Genomic DNA, 12,488 nt, shown 5'->3' with positions numbered 1-12,488 from the left:
GATAAATTAGGTAAAGAAAAAAAGAAAGAATACAAAAGGAAGAAGGGAGAAAGGAGAGCACAACACGAGAAAAAGAGAGGAGAGAGACAAAAATAAGAGAGAAAAAGAGAGAGGGGAGAAGGGAGAAGAAGAGTGAAAAAAACAGCAAAGACAAAGGAGAAGAGAGAAATGGGAAGATGCTTAAAAGCCAAGAGAGATCGGAGAGACAGAGATGAGAGGAGAAGAAGCAAACCCTACTCGCAGTTTTAGAGCTCCAGACAGGGTCGGTCACTCTCTTCGTTCCACGTAATCTGCACTGCAGGGGCAGATCCAGAGCATAAACTCACACTAATCCAATCAGATACTCACACTAACACACACCCCCAGACACTCACACTAACACAACCAGACACAGTAACTCTCAAGCACATAGACACTGACACTAACATACCCCCACGCACACTGACATATCCAGACACACTCACAGTAAGACTCACACTAAAGAACATGCAGACAGAAACTCATACTAACACACTTATTCAGACATTCACACTAACACATCAAGCCAGACACTCACACCAACACAACCAGGCACTCAACACTAACACACACATTAATGCACATAGCTAGACATTCACACCAACATACATTATCATACCCAGACATACACTCACACTAGCATACACACACAAACACGCACACTAACCTACCCAGACACACAGACAAAATCACACACACTGACACTCACTCTAACACATACCCACCCAGATGCTCACATTGAAACAACCAGACACATTAACACACATGCACACTAACACACTCTCAGACACTAACACATGCACACTAACATATGCAGACACACTAACCCATCCAGGCACACACTAACATACCCAGACACACGCTAACATACCCAGACACAGGCAAACATACTAACATTCCCAGACACAAACACTAACCTACTCAGAAACACACACACTAACATACCTAGACACACACACAACTCACGTACCATGGTGAAGCCTTAGCCTGTCCTTAATGCAGCTCACACACAGTGTGACTCCGTTGAACCTCCATGAAATCAGGGGCATAAAGAGGTAAGTCTTGGCCTACTCGGTGGGGCAAATACCCCCCATGGATCTGTCCATGCTGCTCTGAAAGAACTTTAGGCCACATCCACAGTCCAGAACTCTATAGCACACGTTCCTCTCACATGTCAGCAGACATGGCACATCAACTCTCCCCCTACTACATCTCAATGTCTCCCTCTCTCTACTCCGTTCTAAGCAGGGGCAGTCCTCATTATACAAACAGGAGGAGGGCATTAGGGAACTTCCAGTGGAACCTCAACAAACAAGCAACAGAACTATTATTCTATCTCGGGGACCGAGTCTTTAGTTGAAGTCGGTAGAAAAAAATGACCTAAGCATTCAGAAGCTCATAGACCTCTCCTGAGGAGGGAATGGCCATGGATCCATTCCATCTGGAAAGGAGACCTCAGAGGCCCTGAAACCTTAGGTCAGAGTCTAGATCTGTTGGCCCAATAGAAGGTATGAGGTATCAACTAAAGGCCCCATTTTCTCTTGGGCTAATGAAGTTAAATCCATTTTTCTTACCATGATTTGACAAAGGATCCATTCGTGCCACTGACTCGCTAAAATAAAAAGGGGGGGCAAAGAAACATTGGGAAGCTGGAGGGGGAGGCTGAATGGGGAGGATAGGTGGGAGGCTGGAGGGGGAGGCTGAATGGGGAGGATAGGTGGGAGGCTGGAGGGGGAGGCTGGATGGGGAGGATAGGTGGGAGGCTGGAGGGGGAGGCTGGATGGGGAGGCTGAATGGCGGGGGGAAGGCTGGAGAGGGAGGCTGGATGGGGAGGCTGAATAGGGAGGATGAGGGAAAGGCTGGGTGGGGAGGCTGGTTGGGGGGCTGAATGGGGAGGATGGGGGGAAGGCTAGAGGGGAAGGCTGGATGGGGAGGCTGAATGGGGAGGATGGGGGGGAGGCTGAATGGGGGGCTGGGGAGGGAGGCTGGATGAGGAGGCTGGATGAGGAGGCTGGATGGGGAGGCTGAATGGGGAGGATGAGGGGAAGGCTGAATGGGGAGGCTGGATGGGGGGGCTGAATGGGGAGGATGGGGGGAAGGCTAGAGGGGGAGGCTGGCAGGGGGGGGCTGAATGGGGAGGCTGGACCTCTATATATAGGATAAAGGAACTAAAGAAAAAAAAAATGCCGTAACATCAAAATTGGGTTACTCTTTTCTTATAATTATAAATGCTCATTATGCAAAGATAATTGGACGAATAAAGCAGAGGTCTGTTAATTTATTCATTTCTGGAAAAGTGTGAAAACAGGGGAGGAAAGAGTAAAAAAAAAAAAAAAAAAAAATTCAATTTGTGGTGTCATGTATCAGCAGGAAAGGCTTTCGGCCTATACGCTCTTGCATACCTAATACGAGTTGCCATGGAAACCACAATATTTTTTACACCTTGCTCAAAGTGGCGCTTTGCTGATGCCATAACGGATATAAGACCATGCAACATTCACCCTTTTCCCACTTTTTTTTCTGACTCCGGTAGTTTTAAAATATACGGGGAGGGGAAAAAACAAGCAAGCGTACAATTTTTTTTTTACTGTTTATAGAAACTTTTTTTATAGAAACGTAACTGAAAAATAATAATAATAAAATACATAAACTTAATTGTTGGTATATATTTTCCCTATTGACCAATTTTCCTCCTCTTTGCTTCACTTTCCTCCCCTGATGCCCCTCTTTCCTCCCCTGTTGCCCCTCTTCCCTCCCTGATGACCCTCTTTCCTCCCCTGTTGCCCCTCTTCCCTCCCTGATGACCCTCTTGTGACAGGGCCAGGCTAGCTGGCTCATGTGTCATATGAAGTTTAGCCGGGTCACGGAGCACTTTTCTGTCCAGTTCCTTATACCATGACCCGGTAATATATTATATTGTGTATTATTGTGTAACCGGCCCAGAGACTGATGTGGATTCAGCCCCAGCCTTCAAAGAGACGATCCTATAATCTGTCTGGGGCTCTTAATCAGCCAACACAGCCCTGTCTGCCCAGACGGCACCCGCACTACAGGGGGGATAACACAGGTGGGGGAACCCATTGTATTCTGTAATCCCCTCACCTGATACATCCCCTGTATACTGATGGGATTTGTGATGGGATGTGAGTGATGGGATTGGGGGTTGGGTTCAGTACACATTGCATTGAGATTGTATAAAGTTCTGTGTGTTTGTAATAAAGAGAGTTCTTCTTGGTTTGCTACGAATGGTGGTCTGGATGATCCGTGGATAGCTGAGTGCTATCCGTATGAGGGACTGACTGGTGATTCCTCAGCCCTCAAACAGGGGTACCCAGCCTTGGGTACGGTGACCCTGTAACAGGTACGGTGACCCTGTAACACCTCTTTCCTCCCCTGTTGCCCCTCTTCCCTCCCTGATCCCCTTCTTTTCTAGGAGGTCAGAATGTTTGCTGGGTATGAGGGGATCGCAGGGTTCTACAGCCCTAAAGCCCAGATAATGTGCATAGAAACAGCAGGAAACGGCTTTATAAATTAAGCGGGGTAAAGAAAAACCCAGTATTCTTCTAAATTCCCCGTCTAGTTACACAAATACCCCGCAATAGGGCAGAAAGCCACACAAATAGTCTAGGTAAATCCCCACCACTAACCACACCCCTAAAACAAAATGGCACCTCTCTGGCCATAGACACAGGTCCTTTGCATACACAGTCTATAGCAGAGATGGCTCGTCTATTATTAGGCCTCTCTGTTTCTAGAATGGTTCTCTGTAAAGCCCCACACACAGGAAAACTGGGTGTGGTTGGAGGGAAAGTGGGCGGGGAGTGGGACGTGCTGCAACGGGGCTCCCGCGACCCGGAGATTCTCCGTGGTGACCCGGAAAAGTGAAGCTTCACCGAGAGTCTCCGGGAGAAACCCAGTGTGTTCCCAGGAATGCCGAAAACTGCCACCGGTGAGGAGCCAGGTCTTAAAGGGACCTCTTACGTGTACAATGATGTACCTGGGGGGGGGGCGCCTCTTTTTTCTGGTGGTGTGGCAGTGATCTGTGGCGGGGCTAACACTTATTGGGGGGAGTTTCTTCCAGTTAAACTTTGGAGTGATAGGAAGTGGGTGGGGAGTAGGTATGGGTGGGTATTACCTGGGTGGAAGTGGGCATAAAGACGGTGGGAATGGGCATGACCAAACCTCACCCCCCTGCCTGGAGATACTAAGAACCATAGGAGGGGGTATATTTTAAAGCTCCATACCCTAAATAATCCTGTGTAAAGTTAGATTATAATAAACTATACATATGTCTTAGAAACCCCCGTTATGGGTTTCCAATGGTAGCTTCCATCTTAACTTCCTGTTCCCAGGATGGGCATGATTATTCCTCCTTATCAAGTTCTCTCTCTCCCCTATCGTTAAGTTGGAGAGTTTCAGGACAGGGATTGATTCGATAATACTGGCTCCGAGGTCACAATCTAAAACCAGAGGGTCAGCGGCTTAGATGGAATGCAATGGAGTTTTACTTTACTGGGAGGGTGGTAGATAAGTGGAACCGCCTCCCAGCAGAAGTGGTAGAGGCTAATACAATGAGGATGGGATAAACATATGGCTTCTGAATCGAAGACGAGACCAACGACTGATTAAGGAGAAACGGGCAGACTAGACGGTGGGGAACAGGTCTGCCAGCAGGTTCTCAGTTTCTGTTTAACTTGTATGTTTTCTATTGGCGCCCTCTAGTGTACATGCCCCGATACTACAGGCACATATTCTTATACTTTAATTTTTTAAAACGCAGCGTCTGGCTTTACCACCTTTGAATATCCTTACGTAAAGCGTCTGGTTTATATTTAGCGCAGCACAGATGTCAAAGCTAAGTATAAGATGATTTGCTTATAGGTAATCCTTTGTCGATCTCGTTATCCAGGGAGGTGGAATCTTATGCTGGCACATCGCACAGACCTCCACCTGCTGCTGGAGAGGAGGATCCGGGTCCCCTGCAGCGCTGCGGGGATCTGGATCTTAGACTTGTAGTCAGACCTCTATTTGACATCTGATTAGAAGATGACCTTGAATATTAGACGAGGGGTATTTTTCAGAGCATTTGCTCTGAAAAATAACTCGTTTTATAATCGAGCAAATACAGTATTTTGCTATTTTCTTTTTTAACCCAGTTGTAGTTTTTGCCCCCATAATATGTTTTCAGGCAGCTGCATATGAGCCGTTTGTATGATTCTCGCTCTGTTATCTGAGCCCCGATCTACTAAACACCCCGACTCCTTATCATACTGCCTGTGGGAAAACAATGGAATGGCTCAGTCTTAATCACCCAGCATGACACTCTATTAAAAGTCAATAGAGGAACAGACTTCATTATCGTTGCCATAAAGCATCAGCCCAACGTGGTGTTCGAGCCAAGAAAGTCACCCAAAATATCACATGACTGACGATGCAATGGCGGCCTCCAGAATTTATTGGAGTAAAATTAGATAAAACCAGGTTTTTGTCAATGGCTACCTAGATTACTGTGTACAGCACTAGAGGGGTTAATACAGTATACAACACTAGGAGGTTATTACTGTATAGTGCTGGACCATCCATGGGATCACAGGAGATTCCAACCATAAGTGGTGTCCATATGGTGGAGGAACATCTCCAACAGCGTTGGCCTGATGAGCTTATAGACGGTTTCTTGGCATTGTTCACCAATCAGAAGATTCCCTACCATCGTTTCGGTGAAATCTTAACGTTACGGATTACGCATGTCGAGAAAGACCGTGTTCTACGTTCCTTCCTGGTTAGATTATGAGTTTTATAGAGAAAGGATGTAAAACCATGTGCCGAGGGCCACTTCACCAGGATTCTCAGGGCTTCTATGAGGACTATCGTGTCCCCCCTTTATAATGGGTTTGAGATTGCGTTTTCATGGTACCGGTCTCGTTCTAATGGAATCTTAGTTTTGCTCCATCCACTTATTGACCCTTCAGAGATTAAGGGTCTTCAGCTACCTTTAACTTTCTCATCCTAAATTTAGGGAATGTTCTTCTTGCTCTACACATTTTGGAATGTCAAGTGAGAGGAGAACGAATCATATTATTTTCCAGCGTGTCTATCAGGGCCGGCCTTAGGGGTGTGCGACCTGTGCGACCGCACAGGGCGCCATGGTTGCAGGGGCGCCTGACTGGGACTTAGATTAAAGCATCGTTTTGTTTTTTTTTGTGTTTTTTTTAAAACTTTATTTAACATCATTCATGTTAAATAAAGTTTAAAAAAAAAATGATGCTTAAATCTAAGTCCCGGTCAGGGGCGCCGAGCGGTTGCTCGTGAAGCTCTCGGCAACCGCTCGGCGCCCCTTACTCTCCGTGACTCCGTCGCTGTGCCGGCATCTCATGTTGAGCGCCGGACTATTCCGGCTCTCAACATGAAATGCCGGCACCGCGGCAGAGAGAGAAGACGGATGCCTCCCGCTCTCACCGCAGGACTCCGGCAACAAGGTAAGTGGGGGGGGGGGGTGTAGTTTGAAGGGGCAGAGGGGGGGGTGTAGTTTGAAGGGGCAGAGGGGGGGGTGTAGTTTGAAGGGGCAGGGGGGGGTGTAGTTTGAAGGGACAGGGGGGGTGTAGTTTGAATGGACAGGGGGGGTAGTTTGAAGGGGCAGAGGGGAGGGGTAGTTTGAGGGGCATGGGGGGTAGTTTGAAGGGGCAGTGAGGGGGGCGCCAGAGGAGTAGTCCGCACAGGGCGCCACAACGCCTAAGGCCGGCTCTGGTGTCTATTATGTGGAAATGCTAATTTACAGCTTCATCGTCTGAGTGTATCGATGTTAAAGAATATAGATTTGGTAAAAACTTATTTTTTCCGCTGACCAGATGTCCTAAACTGGAAAGACAACAGATCTACTTTATATTGAAGGCGACAATGAAAGTCACACAGCTTTGGTTGCTTCATGGCCAACCGTTAACCAACGAAGAACATCCAATGGGATCACCCAACCAAGATGCATCCACCACAGAATGTGTCTCGGCCACCATCAGAGGACACTTTCTTTTCTCCCCTTTCTCTTCTCCATCTTTGCTCTCCCTCTCTCTACTTCTTTCATCTGGGGGCTCTGAACGAAACCCCAGTTGATTCAGTTTTACCAAAACTACACATAAACTAAACAAGTGTCCAACGTAGATTTATTATATATATTAACAAAAATACAAAAATTTTAACAGAAATATTTAAGGGTCCTGACATATCTGCACCTCGCTGGTTACAATCAAAGCCTAGATTATTTTTTTTCTCCCCTGCTCTTACAGAAGAATAATATATATATATATATATATATATAAAAAAAACACATATATATAACATATTTCTGGAAGCAATTTCTTTAAAGCCACTTTGAAAAACAATTTTTTTTTATTTCCCGGAACAAATAGGTGTTCAGTTTATGACATCCCTATAAACCCACTTTGATGACCCATTACATCTGCAAACAATTATTCCGACCTCTGCGTCTCCATCTCGGAAAGGAATTCTTGAAGAATGGATGGTAAAAGACATTTTCCGCCCCCCCCCCCCCCCCTTTCTTCCATTCCGGTCCTCGATATTACGGATGAGAATTATACATAATGTAATGAGTTCAGAAATCTAAACAAATGATTCAATTGACGCGCATCTTTGATGTTTGCATTCAAGATCCTGGAGGCGTGTAAAGTGCTTTGGGGCAGAACTCTTATTACTACGGGTTCATTTCCTTTTGCCCCCACCTCCCCCGGCCATTATCATGGCCACGCGGATAAAGATGTTCAAGGTATCTGTGTAGATTCCCAGGCACCTACAGACAAAAAAAACAAGGCATCGTCATCAGGTTCACAGATACAGAATATAAAGACAAGATTTTCCCGCCCAAACAGGAAGTTGTAAGTCACTTCCTGTCCTCGCCCCGCCTTGTTTTAGCGGACTGTGCAGGAGCCTCTAGCGCTAGAATATTGTTTTCAGCCGCGCAGGGTTTCTGTAAAGCTATTACCACAAATAATAAATAAGGGGAGGAAGGGATTTAAACCATGTGATGGGGCAGCAAGATGGCGGCTCCAGCACACAATGTACAACTATATAAAACTGGAGAAAATAATATATTTTATATATATATATATACACACATATATATATATATATTTTTTTTTTATATGTTCTAGGTTGGTACACGAACTAAAAATAATTAAGATTTATTTCCAGAATTAAATACAGACAAACCCTCTTAAAAAACAACATTTTTATTAAAGGGTCGAACCAATCAAAGTAAAGTCTACAGGTTATTCGACATACGAGTGCAAATTTTGGTTCTGAATTATATATATTTTGGAACAAAATAATATTTAATCTAACATTTATTGAAAAAGCTTGGATACTTACGAATTAATCGGGTCGAACTTTTGTACCCCGTACGCCGGATGGGTCTCGGCCCGTTTGATGACTTTCTGTGTGTCGTACAGAAGGAACATCCCAAATAACACCAGACCCCCGTATATCGCAAAGGAGTAGAGGCCAGCCCCAAACGCAGAGGTTGGGGGAAGGAAAGCACTTCCTGGAACGGAAGAAGAAAAGTGGTCAGAAGAGAAACATCTGATTGGAATTCGACTACTACCCTGAAGTTGAACGGGAGCTGCCCCCTCAGCGACACATTGAGAAGCCTGAGAAGTTCTGCCCCCGTTTCTCCTTCAACCATGGTCCCACCAATGAGGCCGCACCATTGGGTGAGAGGTCACCCCCCCCCCCCGGGAGGGAAGCGGATCCGGAGGCTGCAGCTCTGGGTAGGGACCCCGGAGCCTGACAAATGGCGCAACCAAGGAAGAACATCGCTTCTACTTACCGATAGATGATGCAAGGACAAGGCCCAGACCAACGCCCAACGGTCCTCCCATGTTGAGAAACTTCTCACTTGGTGCACACATGGCTACCGTGGACAGACCCCCTACAATGCCAGCCGTGTACCAGGCGGCCCTTATAAGCAGGGGCCCTCCTAACAATGTTAAAGGAGCCACCACGGCGCCCATCACGCCTGCGAAGAGGAAGCCGATGTTAGCAAGCAGATCTACCATTGACATGCGTACAGTTTATATCCCCCTGAAATACCCCCAGGTAAGGCTATATGTCTTCTTCAGGAGCGCTTGGGTGTCTAAACGTAGCCATCATCGTCTCATCGTGGTCCAGTGAACAGGACCATTAAGTATCCCGAGCTGTCGCCATGACTACCGCCCAACTGAGTAAGACCATCTAAAACTGGTGCGTTAACGGTTTCAGATTATAACGGGGACCCTTTTAAATCTAGACCCCTAAACCAGTGGGTTCGGCGTACCAGCATGTAACATCCACGCGAGATGCTTGGCTCCGGGACTTTGTTCGTATGAGATGGATCGGAGGAGCATCCCGGCTCCGATCATGGCTGCGAAGGTCGCCCCGATGGCCTAGAACGACACGAGAAAACATCGCTTTTTAGTTTAAAGTGCTGTAGCCCTTGGGCTCAAATGCGACGGGCTAAGACATTTTGGGGTATATTTTTCTTAAAAAGGGAGCCCGAAATGTCAAAATATTTGAATTTATTTAAGCCGCATGTATAGAACACGCACGCAGAATGTAGATCCTGCTACGATCCCGAGGATGCCTTGTATTTTTTATGGCCATCAATTGTTACATTGTGGCTAACGAGGTGCGACATGACAGATGATGTCGCCATAGCGACAGAGTCTAGAATAGATTCTCACCAGCCAGGAGCCTCTCATCATCAGGTTCAGGAGAGCCGGCGACCTGCTAACCGCTACGGCAGACAGAGCCGTGAGGCCGATGCTGCCGGCAAAGTACATGTAGGTCGACCTAATTCTGTCTTTTACGTACTGAGGCCAAATGCTGCAAAGAAACAAACAAACAAATGAAAATAAAACATTTCATGAGACAGAAATGAAAAGGAGGAAAAAGAAAGAAAAAAGAGAAAAAAGAAAAAAAAAGAAATGGATTCCAAAAATGATGAAACAGAGCAATAAAAAGGTATCTGTAACATACACAGCCTTCTCCACCGCGCCGATTTCATTAGACATTCCCAGTCCATAGTAACACAGAGCGCCAAGACCAACCACGGCACCTCCAGCAACGACCAGTCTGCCGGTCAAATCGACTGTAAAGTGGGGAGGAATTACAACATTAAGTACAGAGTATAATAGATAGCAGAAACCAGAAAGCCATGAGACCCATCCGGCCCCCGTCTGGTCGCCCGTTTCTCCTGCTGTAAAGACTCAGACCTTAATCAGTCGTTGGTCTCGTCTTTGATTTAGGAGCCGTATGCTTATCCCATGCATGTTTAAAGTCCCTCACTGTATCACCCTCTACCACCTCTGCTGGGAGGCTGCTTCTACTGAATACAAATTGCCGCATTCATTAAAGGGGTTAACGCTTGTGTCTTCAGCCCCCACAGGTCCAATGGGACCAAGTCACCAACTCAAAGCATCAACAAAGTAAGAAAAATAAATAAATAATAATCATTAAAAAAAAAAACTTCAATGGCGCCGACCTGGAAGTCAAAGGTGCTTCCAGGTCAGCTGCACTCCTATTGGTCAGCAGTGATCTAATCATACTGATTAGCATCTGATCACTTATTAGCGACATTTTGGGTCACTGATTATTGATCGGACTCACTGTGTCACGTGATCTAATAGTGCTTACAGATTATTTTTTTTATTTAAAAAAAATGTTTCTTTTTACCAGCTCTTAAGCTAATAAATTGCTATCTGATCATTGACTCATGAGGCCACCGATCACCAGCCAGCGACCTGACCCGGTGGGCGAGTGTTATACACAAGAGCTTCATTTTCTTCCTGCGTATCACGCGCAGGCGCGTTTTATACTCATATATAAAGCATCGGCCGGTGGGAGTTTCCGGTACAACGGAGACGAGGAAAGCTGCGGGAACCAATCACTGAAGCCAAGTCACTTACTTCTGGCAGCCGTCCCCACTGACGGTTCCAAAGCCGCCTCTTTGAGTTCTTCGCGAGCGGATTTGCCACGACGTAGGCCGAACCTGGCTTTGGATGAATGACCCTGTCGGAGAAGACCACCGCTGTTAAAAGTACCCCATAGTGTACTATGCTATGAGCACGTATGTTATAGTTATGTACGCGTGATACGTCAGGTACATAAGAGGACTTCTCCTGTAACTGCGTCAAGGAGGTCCGTGATACCGTTCAGTGGCTCAATGCTCAAGAGTCAGAAGCTCCCAGGACCTCCAGAGGTCCCGTCTTCAGACGTTGGAGCTCAAAGCTTACGTGAACTGTTACTTTATGAACGTTGGTCCACTAAAGGGTATTGCTGACCGTCTGGGCACCGTACAGCTGGGGAACGAGGCAGCCGTCTCTTGGCGCTCAATACACTTTCGGAAGGATCTTGGTTCTTCCCTACCGTAGAGGGTCACAGGGAACATAGCCAGCGGCTACCTCCCGACACGTGTCATCTCTGCACACGCGCCACCATACCCCACACATACGCAACGGGCCGTCTGTATAGTTCATTATCCATTGTATAACCGTGTTAAGGACGGAGAAGGTGGGCTCACCTGGTTGGGCTGCAGAAGCCACTGGTGGGTCTTCAGCGTGGTGTTCCTCAGAGCGGGAGAGCCCTGGGTCAGTGCCGGGCGCAAGGCCAGCGCAGGCACGCTCCGAAGGCAGACCAGTCTCGCTGCGAACATCTTGCTCGTCTACCGGATCACCTCTCCTGGAAACATAACAGTAGGAACTTAAATAAAATATATCTCAGGCATAACAAATTAATAATAATAAATACCAATAACAACACAAAAAAAATATATATATCTCAGACATAATAAAATAATAAAAAATACATCAAATATATATATATATCTCAAGCATAACAATAATAAATACCAATAACATCACAAAAAAAAAATTATATATCTCAGACATAATAAAATAATAAAAAATACATCAAATATATATATATATATATATATATATATCTCAAGCATAACAATAATAATAATAAATACCAATAACAACACCAAAAAAAATTATATATCTCAGGCATAACAATAAAATAAAAATACACAAAATAAAATATATATCTCAGGCATAACAATTAAAAAAAAATAATAATACTAAAAGACCAATAATAACAATACAAAAAACACAAACATCTTGCATCATTGTATGAGGTTTTTTTTAAATAAAAAACTAAACACATGTAAATTGGGTTTATATAAAATTACTTTATATATATATATATATATATATATTTTTTTTTTTAAATGTAAGGTTTTTAAATAAAAAACTAAATAAATGTAAATTGATTTTATATAAAATATATTTTAGGCATAACTTATTACAAAAAAATAAAAAATAAACAGCTTGCAACATTTTATGTAAGATGTTAAAATAAACAAATTAAAAATGTAAATTGGGCTTATATAAAAAACATTTTCGGCATAACTTAATAACAGTAATAAT

General features: G+C 45.0%; 1 protein-coding gene across 1 annotated transcript; it reads right to left on the bottom strand.

The window, feature by feature from the left end:
• Positions 1 to 7,728: 7,728 nt before the first annotated feature.
• LOC149274469 (growth hormone-inducible transmembrane protein-like) lies at positions 7,729 to 11,713 on the bottom strand. The gene is made up of 8 exons (XM_089505457.1): positions 11,582 to 11,713; positions 10,968 to 11,070; positions 10,039 to 10,150; positions 9,744 to 9,885; positions 9,338 to 9,446; positions 8,852 to 9,040; positions 8,395 to 8,566; positions 7,729 to 7,816 (listed from the first exon to the last, which is right to left on the bottom strand). The coding sequence occupies exons 1-8, from the start codon at positions 11,711 to 11,713 to the stop codon at positions 7,729 to 7,731; spliced, it is 1,047 nt and encodes a 348-aa protein (XP_089361583.1).
• Between the last annotated feature and the right edge of the window lie 775 nt (positions 11,714 to 12,488).

Source organism: Sceloporus occidentalis, unplaced genomic scaffold, assembly GCF_023333645.1.
Source record: "Sceloporus occidentalis isolate IW3139 unplaced genomic scaffold, rSceOcc1.0.p SCAF_329, whole genome shotgun sequence".
Lineage (NCBI taxonomy): Eukaryota > Metazoa > Chordata > Lepidosauria > Squamata > Phrynosomatidae > Sceloporus > Sceloporus occidentalis.
The sequence above is the reverse complement of the archived record's forward strand: the minus strand, read 5'-3'. Positions and strand labels throughout refer to the sequence as shown.